The sequence below is a fragment of the Macrobrachium rosenbergii genome, chromosome 18 (genome assembly GCF_040412425.1).
Source record: "Macrobrachium rosenbergii isolate ZJJX-2024 chromosome 18, ASM4041242v1, whole genome shotgun sequence".
Taxonomy (NCBI): domain Eukaryota; kingdom Metazoa; phylum Arthropoda; class Malacostraca; order Decapoda; family Palaemonidae; genus Macrobrachium; species Macrobrachium rosenbergii.
In genome coordinates, this window is record NC_089758.1 from 30,281,862 (window position 1) to 30,299,253 (window position 17,392).

Below are 17,392 nucleotides of genomic sequence, written 5' to 3' on the forward strand. Positions count from 1 at the left end.
GTGATATTTTTTCTCGGTATATTCGAAAGAAAATGCCTTGCAGAAGAAATTGAAAAGCGTAGAATAACAAATGTCAGGATACAAGCAAAATAAAACTAATAAAAAATAATGACAGACGTTTATTGTAACTGGAAGAGGGATCTTTATTTTTTACATTACGGAAATGAATACCTTATGTAACAAGAGGACTTAATATTAATGCCGAATATTAACAAAAAAAATTTTAATTTATTTTTATAGAATTGACGGATATTTATTTGAGTTCAAGAAAAAATGATTTATTTATTATTCCTCACGTGACATTCCGAGTTAAATGTCATGTTTTTTATTTTATTTCGCTGATATTTTGATATCTTTTATCTCATATTTACATGTGGCATAATATATTTAACTTATGCTACATGAAAATATGAAATGATAGATATCAAAATATATAAGCGAAATAAATACAAATAAAAAAAAAACTGGATCAGAATTATATGAATACATTTATAACACCTCGAGGAGAGAAATATTTTCCCTTCTTCACCCCAAAATGTAAACGAGCGAAGGGGAGTTCGTTTTTTTTTTTTTTTTTTTTTTTTTTTTTTTTTTAGGCTGACTCGAAATAGGCCTCATTACGTTTACCACAAACTCTGTGCCGGAATTTCTCTCTCCCCCAGGGGCAACATTATAATCATCAGGTTCTCCCTTTTCCAAGCTATATATCGAAGTGAACCGTTAATACTCCCGAGAAATTCTACGATAAATGGAGTTTCAGCTTGAGGATCTCGGGTGCGTATATTACTTGCTTTTATTACGCGCAAATCGGTCGAAAGCAGCTGCCATATTTTGAAGGCAGTCGTAATGACATGTACATCAGACGGTGTTTGTATGTCATATTTATGTCTTATTCTTCCTGATTAGCAAAATATATCCATACTCCACTCATCCTAGCCTAACCTAACCAACTTAACACTACCTAACCTAACCTAACCTAACCTAAGCTAACCTAACCAACCTAACCCAGCTTAACCTAACCTAACCAACCTAACACAGCCAAACCTAACCTAACCAGCCTGCCTAACCTAACCAACCTAACCTAACCCAACCTAAGAAAGGTCCCACCAGATGGGGGGCTCCACTCCCTGGACATCCCATTAACTGTTTTGACTACCAAATGAACTTAGACGCTTGAGGTTTACACATAACACAGAAGACTGACATATTGGTCTGTGCCCTCAACAGATAGGTGGATATATAGATATACAGAGAGATATAGATGTAGATGAGGATATATAGTGTTCTACCATATACCCTCTTTCCTTTAAAGGTACTAAAAACATAACACCAGAGGGTGTTAACCTTCCAGTTTGCAGAAAGTATTAATGGCATGGCATTGCTGGACCCACACCCTACCCCATGGATTTTCAGTGGGTTTATGTGCCCATGGTGTCTGATTTATCTTCTTGGTTACCTATCCAATCAGTGAACAGGTTTTATATATATATATATATATATATATATATATATATATATATATATATATATATATATATATATATATATATATATATATATATATATATATACATACATACAGTATATACATACATACGTATACATACATAGGCTACATACATGCGTGTATATACATTGATTGCGGGGGTTTTACCATAAACAGAAGAAATTAATCATTAATCAGATATAATTTTTGTATGTTGTAGTTTATTTTCATCCGTTAGTTTTTTTCATATTGCTCACTAAAAATAGAAATAAAAAATATTAATAACCTAATGAATATTAAGAATCGTAAGAAAAAATATAAAAAATAATATAAATTAAAATATTTCAAAATAATAACCTTTGTCAGATTTAACTTATTTTTATTCCTTAGTTTTGTTCGTATTGTTCAGTAAAAATATAAATGAAAAAATATTAATAAGCCTAATAATTATGCAGAATCATAAAAATAATGAAAATAATAAAAAATTAAAAGTAATATAAATAAAAATATTACAAAATAAGAATAAAAATAATGAAGATAACAGAAAAACAATATAAATAAAAATATTACCAATACAAGGAATCACAGCTTTTAGTGATTTGGTTATAAGGTTAGTGACTGTTTCTTTTATAGGAATATTTCCTTATTACTGAATAACAATAACAATACTAATAATATAATAATAATAATAATAATTTTTTGGTTTAACACATTGCTGAAATTAATTTCAGAACCTATACATTCCATATGAGTAAGATGTCAGAAAACCGAGTTGTACTGTAGTAAGAATACATACTTCTGTAGAAAGAATACATCGTTCTGTAGAAAGAGTACATCGTTCTGTAGAAGATATACATAATTATATAACGAATATTTGCATCAACAGTTAAAAGTACATTCTGCGTCTCAGATACGCATCCTAGACCGAGTCAGGTACCACGAACAGTTCAGATAAAGAATAAATTAAATCATTAATATGAACATACGATGCCGTCTAACGTAACCCAAAACAATACAGATAAGAAAATAAACTTTTAAAGAATTACTACGAACGAACGATACTCCTTAAGAGGCGTCAAATTCCTGTCGTGCCCCTCTGTAAAGCCCTCTACAAAGTGGTGACGTCACTTGGCAAGCCTCTACGGGTCTTAGCGCGCCCGTCGTCTTCTTCCGAGGCGTCTGCTCTGATGCAGGATGCTGCTTCCTCCTCTGCCTCCTTTCTCTCAAGATGTGAGAAGGCTGCGTCTTTCCTTCTGTCACGTCGTAGCGTTTTTTAATTATGCATTTTCTACGTTTGTAAGGATTACGTAGTAAGCTTTCATGGCTGAAATTAAAAAATAAAGAGAGTTGTGTCACTGTAGGCGCCAGGTTGTAATCGTTTCCTTATATAAGACTTTCCATACAATTCCCGAAATATGGGGCTGCTCTTCGGAGGCAGTCGAAGACGCTCGTATAAGTCATTTGGTGATTGTTTTCAAAATGCCCCACCAGTTTGGCGTCAAGATTAAATTTATCCGCTTTAAACGGGAGTTAATTCCCATGATGTAAATTAATATTTTTTCAAAAATATTCCAAGAAATGCACCATTTGAATACCAAGCTTCCATCGCTATGACGTCACGCGGGGGGTCAAGAATACGCCTTTATTGACATTTTCGGGGTCACATTCTCGAACACCTGAGCGAGGGGCATCGAGAATACGCCATGTACTAAACTGAGCGTTGTTTACATTTGTCGAATGGGAATAACTCTTGTGTCCTATCCTTTTACACTGTTCAAATGTTGTAGTCGGGACTTGCTGACCTGACTGGAAAGGACATTTAGCCCGCGTATCAAGGGACGCCCGGGTCATGGGTATGACGCCCAATGAGGGCCTGTTTCGCCGTATGGAGGTGAGTGATAATCACGTCTTTGAGTTTGGACTCGAGGGGGTTGTAACGATCAAACTCCCACTGTTTCCGAAGGGCATTCGGGGAGAATCCGCCCTCGCTCTCGTCCCTGGCGATGACCTTTGCTATGTCCGTGATAAGGGGTATGGTTAGGGAGGCGTAGTTACGCGAAATGTCAGTCCGTAAATACCACCTCTCGAGGCTGGGCTGGTGGGCTGTGTAGGCTAGGCCAGCCTGCGCAACGTGGCTAAATACACCTAAATACACCGAGGTGCGACACCCTTTGTTAATCCTGCCCCCCTTTTTAGTATATTTTGAAGTTTAAAGGTAGATCTTTCTAAAAGTTGCAGTAGACCAGGTTACTCTAGTATGTGTTGATGCACATACAACCTCATATAATATTGAGGCTGGCTTATATGAAGTAGGCTAGCATATGTCTGCATATTAAGTCAGTTTATGCAATTTTAGGGTTGTCAAAAAACAAGAGCAGGCTCTATCACTGCCTCTGAGCAAAAGATAAGGTTAGTCCATGTTTTGGATGGTTATTGTTATTTGAGGGGGTCCATTGGGGGCCAAACCCCTCTCACCTGGTCAGGTCAGGGCACGGCGCTGTGAAGTCATTTTAGGAAAATAAGGTCTGGCTAGGTCAGGACACGGCATTCTGGGAAAGGTTAGGGTTGTTTTCGTAGGTGGAACCTGCCTGTCAGTCTCAACAGGCCCCTATAGCTTTAATTGATATAAGCCTGAGATATAACCAGTCATACCCGTGAACGCAGCATAGCCTAACCTATCCCAGTAGGTTAGTTGTTTTTGCTTTGTTCAGTAGGCTAGGCTAGCCTAACCTGCATCCCTTAGGTATAGTTTTGTTAGGTACGTAACTTCATGCTACAGCTGCCAAATGTAAGTGAAATGTCCATAGGCACTCCACTTAGCCAGATAATTATCCCCATCATTTGTAGGCTAGCCTATACCTACTAAAAGTTCTTCATTGCAGGGGTGGGTAGAGCTCTCGGCTAGCATGCTGTTGGCCCAGCGTTCGACTCTCCAAGTGGCCAATGAAGAATTAGAGGAATTTATTTCTGGTGATAGAAATTCATTTCTCGTCATAATGTGGTTCGGATTCCACAATAAGCTGTAGGTCCCGTTGCTAGGTAACCAGTTGGTTCTTAGCCACGAAAAATAAATCTAATGCTTCAGGCCAGCCCTAGGAGAGCTGTTAATCAGCTCAGTGGTCTGGTTAAACTAAGATGTATTTATCTTATACCTACTAAGATACAGAATGAGGCACGTTTACTCAATGCTGTTATGTTGACTTTATGATATGTATCAAGAAAAAACCTGAATGTTATCAGCTTCTTTGCCTAACTAGCTATGCTTCCATAAAATCACACGATGACACCCAATCCTACTCTAGGACATGGGTAGTGGGACTTGCTGTGTCAGTTTTACTAAAACAGTTACGTGAATTAGATCATATTAGTGTGCATGAGATTGTACTGGAAATGCACCATCAAGGTATCATGTGCAGTATCAGCAATACCTTAGTTGCTACATAAATTGAGAGTTGTAATTTTTTTTAATAATGGCTAATTTGCAGAATGCAATGGTGTGGATGTGCCGTAGCATCAGGCACATTACTTAATATTACCGTCGATATCAATTTCTAGATAAATACATAAAAATGTCAGCCCATTTAATATTTCCCAAATTGCATAGCCTCATTTAATCAGTACTGTATAACTATCATCTGTAGAGGGATGTGAAGAAAAATCAATTTGGATTATTCAGATGGTTGTGGAACTAGGAAATAGGACTGGGGAAGCAAACAGCAGAGATAGATCAGTATATAGTTTTTTTATATAATCATCACTATCTCTGGTTTATTGCTGAAATGAACAGTGTGTGAATGGTAATCAATTTATTTATTTATTTTAAAACCTTCAAATGAGTTTTTTTTTGGGGGGGAAATACTCTATTGTAGTAATATTCTCCAAATAAGTGCTTATTTTCTTAACTTATCCACCACTGAAAGGCTTGATATAAAAAAAATTGAGGTCAGCAAAAATTATCAAGCCAGGAAGGACACAACACCATTAGTAAGATTAGGTGTTAGGGTGTATCTCCCTGTAATTGCGTTTGCTACTTAAACCAAAAGTATGGAGTTATACAAAGTGGACAGAGCCTGTCCCTGTCTGGTAGGATCTGGGGGTCGTAGGTCAAGTTGGTGAGGTTAGGGTAGTAAGTGCTGCACTCTTCTTATTACTGTTGCCATGTTTTCATGCTTTTGCTTATTCTTAATAGTTGCATATATGAACCATATATAATTTTCTAAATGCTCAGTTATCTTTTTTTTTTTTTTCTATTCCTGCATTGTTCTATTCACAAAGGCAGTTACAGGGGAAAATGGCAAATCTTTTAAGAAAAGCCGATAGGTTTATGGTGGAAGTGCAGTGAAATCGTATTACAAATGAAATTTTGGCAAGTTATGGAGTTGAGCTGCTGGAAAACGGAATGAGACGGTTGGGACACATTTTGTAGGTTCATCATTTTCTTGATAAAAATGTTTATAGCAATTTATGAGTGTTATTGCACACAAGAAATGTAAGGAAACTAGGCAAACATCCTAAATTTTTTACGTATATCTAATTTAGTAATAATCGTTTTGGAATGGACCCTACTCTTTTTAGGTGATGAAGTTAAACTATTTCCCAGCACCTTCCAGGCATCATTGCATTTCTACTGGTCAAAATATTTATGACTCATTTTTCTTTTCTTTTTTTTTTTATCTGTCGAAGACTTCTCTGGAATCTCAGGAAATTATGTTTGTTTGATGCCATAAAATCCCAGAGTTGAAATATAGTGTTATTTATTGTAATAGACAAGACATGTTTATTGAACTGAAAACTATGACAGTTTGAAGCAATTGAGGATTAATTTTCAAGGGTGTGGTTGTCATCCTCATCTTTCTTGTTCTTCCACAATGAATAATAAAGAAGTAAGACAATGTGGACTTCTCTTTTGTCTCTGTCACCCTTGTGGGTGCTTTGAGGAACCAGCAATAGAGGCTTTTATTAGTGGCGGCTCAGCAGCCTCCAAGAAATTAGAATGGAAGTGGGTACATCTTTATTTGGTACCACTTTGCATTTCTTATACTTCAAGAGGTCTCCCAGGTTTTAAATGAGGGAGCTGGTTCTTCCATTCAGTTGTGTTCACTCCTATCCCAGGAATTTAAAAAGGGAGCTGATTCTCCGAAAACGGAATCTCACTGGTGTCCTCTCTGGATCTGGCCTTGCGACAGCTTTCTTACTAAACTTTGCTTTGAAAAAGATCCTCATGTTCTGTCATGAAAAATTACTCACACTATAAAAAAACTGCTATTTATGTCCACGATACAAAGTCTCTTAGATAGAGTTGATATATATAATTGTAAAATTTACCCTGAAATTCTTTTGTCCAAAATATTGTAATTTATGTCAAGAACCTTTGTGTACTGGTTTGTCATTTTAGTTTTTTTTTTTCATTTTGCAGATAAATGGCATTTAAATGCAGCTACTGTTGCACTTTTTCAGCACACGAGAACGATGTAAGGAGAAAACTGTTCGGCTATCAAGCAAAGACATCTTAGTACCAAGATGACGACTTGTAAGGAGTTGCTTGCCGTAACTCTTCGTAGATTTTCTTCTTGAAGTGTTTCAGTTTTAAGACGTAAAGAGATACATCACTTTTGTGGCTCTCACTCCTCAGGAATTTACACAGTGAACTGTGTCATTTGTAAATAATAAGTAACAGATCTATAGCAATTATTTTGCTACATTTTTTGCATTTCAAATGAAACTATTAAGTTTAAGGGTAATGATATTGTAAAACTTTTATTTGTGTATGTATACAGAGTGTGTTTGTGTGTGTGCATTTCATAAAGTCTTTATAGCCTTTTATCTATTGACTTTTACAATTTTAAGACAGAACTGATGATATGTATAATCTGTCAGAACTTTTCATGCAGTGATGAGTTCTGTGTAATTTTGTAAGAAAAAATTGCATAGTGTTAGAGTTGTTAATGTTAGTTTTAGGCAAGGATAGGGATATGAGTGTGCGTATTGCTTTAAGCTTATATAGCAGGACCTGTCAAGTGTTTACATTTTTTCAGAATTTTGCTATGCATGAAGTTTGTGTGTGTTTTCCTTACTCTTGCAAAATGTCTGACAAATGCAAAAGTCTAGCATTTAAACAGGATGTTAGTAGTTGCATACAGTGTATGCCACTTTGGTAGATATGTAGAGGCTTTTCATCAAAGTGACTAAGCTGATATGATGTTCCATGCTGACTTGAGTGGAATTTCTACAGTTATTCCAGGTATACCGACCACCTCAATTCATACCCAAGCCTCAACCTCTAGTGAAGACAAACCTTTCAGCTGCCCCGAGTGTCATCGTGGATTCACCCAAAAGGTTCATTTGAAGACGCATCTAATGCAGCATTCCGGAGAGAAACCATTTGCTTGCGAAATATGTGGTAAAGGCTTCATTCAAAAAGTTCACTTGAAAACTCACATGGGTTTACACATTGACCAGAAAATTCACGCCTGTGCGCTCTGTGGAGAGGAGTTTCCATTGAAGGATCTTTTGACTGTGCATGCCTTGGTCCATGCCATTGAGAACCCTTTTACGTGTATTGTTTGTAAGAAAGAATTCACTCAGAAAGTCCATTTGGACACTCACGTATCAGTCCACTGTAGAGAGAAACCTTTTGTTTGTACCCAGTGTGGTAAAGCATTCATACAAAAAGGACACCTCAAGACCCACATGATGGTGCACACAGGCGAGAAACCTTTTGGATGTACTCAGTGTGGTAAAGGTTTTACCCAGAAGGTACACCTTCAGACACACTTGGCAGTGCATTCAGGTTTGAAACAGTTCAAATGCAGTGTTTGTGATAAAGAATTCACCCAGAGAGGGAATTTGGATCGGCATCTCAGAATTCATTCGGGGATTAGACCTTTTAAGTGTGCAGTGTGTGGAGTATCCTTTACTCAGAAAGCTAACTTGAAGTCCCACATGGTAGTTCATGCATTAAAGAAAAAAAACTCGAATGATGGCGGGAACACAAATGATGTTCCCGAAGTATATATTGCACATGATTCTGTTTTGTTGCCATCAGAAATTAAACTCTACAGGTGTAATGTCTGCAGTAAAGATTTTACTCGTAATGGTAACTTGAAAACACACATGGCTGTACACTCTGGAGACAGGCCTTACCAGTGTAGCATTTGTCAGAAGAGATTTACCCAGAATGTTCATTTAAAGAAGCACATGGGCGTTCATGCTGGGCCAACAGGTGATGGCGGCTATTTGTCCAGTGCACAAGTAGCTGAATGCGTGTCCGGTCATTTCAGTGACGGAAGTTCTTTGAACAGGAATTCTCCAGAGTACAATAAATCCTCTCCTTATTATGTCAAAGAAGAGCCACGTCCTGGGATCAAAAATGAATCGGATGATTTAGGGGTTCATGGTGACATGGATGACCGACGCCCTGCTCGATCTGGGAAGCAGGTGACCAACAGTTCCATTGGCGTTAATACTCAGGTAGGTGACCAAATTGTGGGAAGCACCTTGCCTGTAAGGAGTCAAGCAAATGATCATATTGGAGCTAACAGTATGGTTGATAGATCATTATCAAATGACCATGTACCTACCTCTTTGGCTGTTAGATCACAGGCAGGTGAGCCTATCAATTCAATGGCAGCCAGAACTCAAACTAATCATTTACTCCCTCATGCCTCCTTAAATGCCCGGTCCCAAGCAAATGACATAAGAGCCCAGGCTACTGGATACTTGGCAACTGTTAACTCCCTAGCTGCCCGAAACCATGGCACTGAACTGCTTGCAGCCAATATAATGGGTGTCAGGAACCCCGCCAATGGACAGGTTGCGATGAATGCTGTAGGCATCAGAGATATATCCCTTGAAAATCCTATGAATCGAAACCAGCTTGATCCAGTGAATGCCCTTACTGCTGACAAGATATCAAATAGTTCAAAAGAAATCACTGCCCATAATAAGAAATTACTGATCAATAGTTACGTCTCCCCTTTTCCTGCGTATCATTACCACAACCCAATTGTCTTGGCTGCAAGAGAGGAGGTTAACAAGTATGATGAGAGTAATGTAGATATACTAGGGTAGAGATTTCTTCAAAAGGTTATAGAGCATCAAAATAAGAAGTATTGGAATCCAAAACCACATTTATGTTGGTCTTGTACCCTCCTGTATAAGATAAAAAAGTACAGTAGTTTAGCATTGTCTCATGGCTACCCTTGTGTAATTCAGTACTACCAGAGACAGAGACATCTGCTGTGTGTCACTTTTTTTTCTGTTCTTGTGCTACTTTGGAGTCTTACGAGGTGTGGCAATCATGACATCGTGTAGTTATTTTCTGGAAGTCAGCAAAGAAAGCATTTCATTGCCCAGAAGAGAACACAGAAAACTTGTGATGTAGAACTTGTGCTTGAGTTGCAACAGTTTTCCTTAAATGTACTCAAGCAAGGTACAGCAAGTGAACATTAATAAAACCGAGTTTGGAGACAATATAGTCATGTGATTTTTGCGCTCGCCTACGTAGGATATAATAGGAAACTATCCAGGATAGGTGGCCAGCATCACAAGAGAACATTTCAGTACTCATTTAATATAATGCATGTGTTTCTTGTAGTGAAAAAAAAAAAAAGCTATGGAACTAAGACTTGTATGTAATATATTGCCATTATTGCAGTTATCATGCTATGTATTTGATTTTATACATTTCATTTTTTCTCTGTGAAAATGAAAAAATTCTGTATGTACATTTCAAGATAAATACCAAATTCAGAGTAGAGGGACACAACTTCCCCCTAAGTGCATTCATGCTCTACAATCCTCAGTTTTTCAACATTGTGTATGCCAGACATTTTGTCAAAATTTTCCAAGAAATTTTATATACAGTATCAAGGGAACTGGATGGCCCAGTCAAACTACCTTCTCCATAGATCTTGCCAAGGTGTGCATGCCCAAAGCATGTTAGTTTAAAAGGGGGTAAAAACAACCATTCAGTCCTGCTGAGGCACACGCCATTCATTCAAAGGACATGAAAGCACTTTGGCAGAAGACTAATTTTTGCTTTGAAGCTGGTGTCTGTCATGTAATTCATCACTTGGTTGAAGTGATCACACTGCATAAATTTCTCAATTTGTAAGTATTGCTGTAGGAATTTTATTTAATATGAATTTGAAATTTGCACAAATGTATATTGTTTCTCATATTTTTGTAAGAATTGTATGTTTATAGTGTTTTACTTTGAAATTTTTTTTTATTTACATTTCAGTGATAAGTGCATGTAGTATCATGTGAATTAATTTTAAAGGTAGGCTTGTGTAAAAATGCCCACACAGTATTATTTTAAATGCAAAGAGGATATGCACAATTCAAGTAATTGTTCATCATAATTTGCAAGGTTAATTAAGTTGTTTTAGTACCAGAGAGGAAGGGGGTTGTGTGCAACATCCAATAATTTTGTGAAGAGGCAATTCCTTGCCCATAGCATTTTCTTCCCTTTATTAGTCATTATGAAAAAATGTTTGCTTTCAAGTACAGACTTTTGATAAGCTAGTTCCTTGGCCAATAAGTTTCTAGTAGTAGATATTAAGGTAACTTGTAAATAAGTTGTGTGTAGTCTCATAGTCTATTTTTAAATACCGAACGTCACAGAGCAAGCTCAGCAGGCTGGGAGGTGTTCTTACTTGGTTGAAAAATTATGCTGTTGTGAAAATTTACTTTGTGTTGAATGCAACTTCAGTTGCTGGTACGAAGAAACAGTAATATAGTAATTACATCTCTTCCCTTGAACAGGCTCTACCTTGCAAAGCATAAGAAAACCCTGATAGTTTTTTGCCTTGTAAGGTAAGGAAACAATCGAACCCCCGTGGTAGTTTGTATTTAGGGAGCTGATTGCACTGGAGATCACAGTCCTGTCCTCTTCTGCAATGTACTCTTCTGTCCCTTTGCTATATATATATACTAAATGTACAAATAGTACGTTCATATTGCCAGATCAGAGGTTTTTACATTCTCGGTTATGTATATTTGTGTTGTGGAAGCATCCAGACAAGTGGTTTAGTCTCACAGCATGATCTTGCAAAATCTGTTGGAATAAACTATTTATATTTGTTGTAAGAAACTACATAATGGTAAGTGGAAGAAGCGTCAGATTTTACCCTGATGGTATTACAGTATTGGGAACAACGCTGCACTATTGTTAGCATCACCTTCGTTTTTAGTTGCATTTCGTGGCTTGCTGTTATTGGTATTTGCCTGACTTCACATTTGTTAATACCAATTAATAATATACCTGTACTATTTTGTTTTAATAAGAATACAGTATTATGTTTTTCATCTATTTTGGACCAAACTCAACCATCAAAATTAATGTGCTCACACTATTTACAAAAAATTATTATTCACGTAAAATAATGCATCAAAAGAGTTGACCATCTTTGACCACTCATGGTGTTTCATTTGGTAAAAAGAATTTTAGCACTCACATTAAGTTGTTTAATTGAATTTTAAAGGTTATGGTATGCTGTGGTACTATGCTATACTTCATTGTTGAATGTATTGCTGAACTACTGTCCTTAATCCACCTATGCACTTGCCTCACATACCCCTCCACAGTGAATAGTTAGTAACGATGTTTCTTGAAACAAAAGCAAAGAATTTTGTTTGCAATATTTCAGTTGTAAGCATTATTTTTTCACTTAGGCCTTATTTCCATTTTTGGAACCTTGTACTGGATACAGGACATTGTGTGAATTTAGTCAAACTAATTTTTTGGACCCAGCCATTGAAGCCTTGCTTAATTTTGTGCAGCCAACAGTAGTGAGAGAGGACTTTCAAAATGAGTCACAAGTTAGTATTAAAATCTCTTCAAGTTTATTGTATTTAGAAATACAAGTAAAAATCTTAACTCTTAAATATTCTTGAGGGGTCAAGGATTTCAAATGAATGACAAATGCAAGTGTTATAAAGTTATTAACAGCCACTGAAAATTAGTCTAGCTTGATTTAACTTTTGCCACTGTTCCTTAATTGAATTGGTTTTCTTGCATACAAGTATTTCTTGTTAATTGCAGTTGTGGTATCACCATTAGATGCTTCTATATTCATTGGAATATTATGAAATATTACTTACAGTTTCCTTTTAAATTCTACCTGTTTATGGATCCTCATTGGATAGGTCGATATCGTTCTCGGCTAGCACTCTGCTGGACCCGTGTTCGAGTCTGGCTGGCCAATGAAGAATTAGAGGAATTTATTTCTGGTGATAGAAATTCATTTCTCGGCATAATGTGGTTCGGATTCCACAATAAGCTGTAGGTCCCGTTGCTAGGTAACCAATTGGTTCTTAGCCACGTAAAATAAGTCTAATCCTTCAGGCCAGCCCTAGGAGAGCTGTTAATCAGCTCAATGGTCTGGTTAAACTAAGGTATACTTAACTTAATACATGCAAGTGCAGAATCCAAGACAAGGAAAATTTAAGCAAAATCAGCAAGATTCATCCGTTATGAGAACAAAGTGTAAAGTTCCCAACCATATCCACTTTACACAAACTTGGTACTTATAACTCGACTGAGAGACAAACTGCAAGGAGTGCAAATAAAAAAGGAGGGTCCTAAAAACTGTGGCCAGCACGATTCACAGATCACTTTACTATAAGTGCATAGAAGTTTGCTGAGAAGGTACTTAACGTCAAAGCCTCAAAAACATTTTTTTTTTTTTTTATACTAAAAGAGGATGCATATGGATCATGCACACTGCCCTCAGTAGTACCGTACGCTGCACTTCCTCCTCTGCATCCAACTTAACTGTCTCATTTTCTGAGTAGTGATTCATTGTACTGGGATAAACAAATGCAAAATAAGTCTGTGACTTCATGCAACTGAGTAGAGCATAAAATAAAATTTTTTCCCTCATTACCATTTAAATATGCAATTAGAAAGTTAATGTTGAGTAGAAAGGTGAAGCAGTCTATACCCTGAAATACTGTATACTTGACAATGTGGGAAACTTTGTTGGTAATGTCATCGGTGTAACTACACAACTGATGTGAACAGCCTGTCAGCAGTACATCCTTTTTGTTTTATCATAACAGCCTCCTTAGATAACACACAAAGCTTATTTTTCTTTACTTGGCAGCTTGGCACATCGGAATCTTGCAAGTCAATCATTAAAAATTGTTTACAGTGGACATTTTAGTATACTGTAGTACTTAGCCAGGCATGTCGGCTTATTTCCACATTTTCATATGTACATTGATGATAAACTAAATTATAGACATATTATTATTGCAAAGCACAAACTATAATTGTATTAAGTATGAAAAGTATTGTTTTCTCTCTCTCTCTCTCTCTCTCTCTCTCTCTCTCTCTCTCTCTCTCTCTCTCTCTCTCTCTCTCTCTCTCTCTCTCTCTCAAGAAAGATAAGTTCAATTATGCTGTACAGTACTATTTTTATCTGCAACTACTTGAGGTCAGATTTTTTCCCCATTTATGATGAACATTTAACACTGCTTAATTTAATATGCTTGAGCAGTTTGATAATGATGTTGATTTAACAAAAACATGCAGTATCTGTTGCCATTTCTTCTGAGCCAGTTTATTCCACAGATTCATAAAGCTTGTCATGATATGTACATCACACCTTTTATTAAATCCATTCAACATAAATTTTTGCTATGTAATTTAAGGTGCTTTACTTTGCTCTGGCATTGCTTGTTTTATTATGCTTTTTTCTTTTAAATGCATGTAAACATTCATATTTTAGTCTGTTTAGAATTTCCTCCCCCTTTCAGTATTGAAAAGCTTGGAAATATTGAGGAAGTTGCCAACGTAACTAAAAATTTAGTATGAATTTCATGTGAAATGGTATTTAAAAAGAAGGAAAATTTTCAACACCTGTTAGATATGGGATTCGTCTGCTGCATGATGTTCTGCTCTGTATTTTACTGAACTTGAATACAGTCTATGCATTTTATTAGCATAGATCAGCAGGATGCGTAACATACATCAGTAACTCCTGGGCTTAGATGTGTTTGAAAGTCACAGGGAGATCAGATGGTGTATGAGTCCTTTGACACAGCAGTAGCAAGGAGATACTCAAGATGATAGAGACTGTAGAGTGACTGCGATTGCGTTATGAATTTTTTTAATCATAAGAATTGAAAATTGTACATGATGCGTTAAATTATTTTTGGTATATTTTTATAGCACTAATTTATATTTATATGTGAATGTACAAGTATGTATGGTGTATGAAAGCAGTTTAGTGCCACTGTTCATGAAAATGTGATTCTAAATTAGTATTATTCTTTAATTTGAAATGTTCACTGTGTCAATTGTTTTCTGAATCTGAGGATGTACCCCACAAAGGTGGAAACTAATGGGGACCATGATTTTTAAGACTGTAGATGCCAAACCTGTTGGACATATAAACTTGCCGGAAAAGAAAACAAGATACACAGTTTGTCCGTTCTGAAAGAGTAGTGTTGGGTGCTTTTGGTGAAGCATGCAGTAAATGCCATCCATTTTTTAATTTTGAAAACTCTCCTTAGCTTGTGTGAAGACTGTTCAAGTGCAATCGGGAATATTTAGTGAAAGTGTTTCCAGTGTGATTAACCAGTGTATCCTTGTTGCTTTGATAACCTCACAGAAACTGGCATTAAAAAACTGGCAGTGTGGATTCCTGTGCTCCTTCCTGAAAGAAGTGGACCATTATCACGTTAGTGCTTCTTTCCAAATGGGGTTTCATGCAAGTGTTTCATATGAAAACTTTTCAAGCATCTCAAAGGAGTGATTTGGCAGTTCTTCGTTTATTTTATTTTTTAATCACGATAATTTATTTTGAAGCCTTTTAAGTGATGCTGGTTCAGTAATGGCTGTATAGAACATTCACTAGCTTACATATATACTGTATATAGGAATGTGTTAGTATTTGATCATTTGTATATGAAAAAAAATGGACGTAGTTGCTAAGGTGGGAAGTATAACCCTGAATACATCTGATGTCTTCAAAGCCATAATTTTTACTAACCTGTAATATTTTTAGTATTAAGAAAATCATTAAATCAAATTAGCAAAAAATATTGTTTTATTTTGCCATATATTTACATGTACAAGTAGACCTTCAAAGATATGGACTATTGGGTCCCTGGTAAGTGAATGAAAAGTAAGATTCACAGCTTTGCGTAGGTTTTTCACAGGTTAGTCTATGATTTATATATATAATAATCAAATGGAACACTTTTAACCTTGGTTATCACCAATTGATAATTTCATCCAAAATTAATTCTTAGACCAAATAGATCAAAAACATACAAACTGTAAAAATCATTTTACTAAGTAAATTTGGAGTTAATGTAGTCATATTCATTAAAATCTGATTTGTAGGAATCCCATACAGGCCATTTTTCCAAATAGCTCTGCTCCCGTTTTCTTTCAACAGGAACGATGAAATTTTACTTTAAAATCACAACTGTTCTCTAGCTCCTTTTACATCTTATTGAGCAATTTTACTATGCATTTGTTTAGTATGTATTTCATTAGTACTTAATCGTTTTATATGAAAATACCGTGCAAAATAAACACCGAATTATTTGTGAAGTTTAGCACGTGTTAATTTTGCAGAAAAATATTTGTAAATAAATGTATATCCTTGCTATGTCCTATTTTTTCTGCAATGGCCCTTGCAAAATAACAAGAAAGCTTTTATTTTCCCTTCCTACCTTCCCACAGGAGAGCAGATCATGATTGCCGTTGGCATTAGGAAAGGAGGTGAAATTGCCATTTACAGGGTATTTACCAATGACTACCCCAGCAGTTCGGTCCTCAGTAAGTAGATGGATGCTGAGACTCAACAGGCATAGGGTGGTGAATTACTAGTTCCAAATCTTGGTGGGCTAGTTTCCGCACTCATTTTCTTACAGTTGGTTACAGGTCTGTATAGTCATCACCCTGTTTATATTTATCTATTGTTTTCATTTGTATTTTCAAACAAGTTTCTTCTCTCGGCTGTGGTTTTTTCCATTGTGTACAGGTTTTATTTTGAGTTTGCAGAAAAGTTTTAAATAAAAGTTTGCATATTATGAATAATAATGAAAATAGATAAAGCCATTTGTTAATGGCAGTGACACTAGAAAGTCAAGCCACCAGTCCTGAATTGTTTATCGACACTGGAAACTACTCTGGAACAAAAATCGTTATGGCACCTGGAAGCCACATATATATAGCTTTGTATGAACTCCATATGAAATATTGAAACCAGTCATACAACCAGCTGGAAAGTGGTCTAATTGGTGTGACAGTGCCAAAAACTCGACTACACTTCAAATAAATAGCAAGTTTCAAAGTTTTACAGCATTTTGGGGAGTAGGGGAATTTCATTGCTCTTCTAGGACCTAATTTACTTGCTGACTGAAGTGCTAAATATAATATTTGAAGATACCTGGGCAACATTGAGGAAAAAAGTTCGACTAACAGCCACAAAGCAGCCTCTACTGAACTTAAGCTATTAAGTGCCAAAGTTAAAGATTATACCATGTCTTACAGGAGATGAACAGAGCATCTGTAACCTACAGTGATCCTAAAAGCATAATTAGGGAGGTGTTTAAATTTGCAATTGGCCAAGGAAACGAAAACAGCTGCTTGTGATTTCTAAAAATGGAAGTGCATTGGACTAAAGAAGGAGAAAGGGCAGGAATATTGATCTGTAATAACTGGAACCACAATTAATTAGGTCAGATAAGAGTTAGTGAGAGTAGAAGGTCCTGGTGAAAGAGAAGCAATTTGAGCATTATATATATATATATATATATATATATATATATATATATATATATATATATATATATATATATATATATATTACACAAAGACTGTAGAACTGCCTATTCTGGGGATACATATAGGAAAATAAAAATATTAGTTTTAACTTGACA

General features: G+C 36.1%; 1 protein-coding gene across 2 annotated transcripts; it reads left to right on the forward strand.

Moving 5' to 3' along the window:
* Positions 1-3,156: 3,156 nt before the first annotated feature.
* On the forward strand, positions 3,157-14,261 carry LOC136848247 (zinc finger protein ZFP2-like). Of its 2 annotated transcripts, none has more exons than XM_067120611.1 (2): positions 3,157-3,377; positions 6,944-11,427. In XM_067120611.1, the coding sequence occupies exon 2, from the start codon at positions 7,682-7,684 to the stop codon at positions 9,554-9,556; it is 1,875 nt and encodes a 624-aa protein (XP_066976712.1). In that variant the 5' UTR covers positions 3,157-3,377; positions 6,944-7,681; the 3' UTR covers positions 9,557-11,427. The 2 variants fall into 2 exon arrangements, with proteins under 2 accessions (XP_066976712.1, XP_066976711.1); XM_067120610.1 differs by having other exon boundaries at positions 3,165-3,377; positions 6,903-14,261.
* The last annotated feature ends 3,131 nt before the right edge of the window (positions 14,262-17,392 follow it).

Bases quoted from the DNA above. Each gene is read 5' to 3' on its own strand.
- LOC136848247 (XM_067120611.1), top strand. From the start codon at position 7,682: ATGATGTTCCATGCTGACTTGAGTGGAATTTCTACAGTTATTCCAGGT.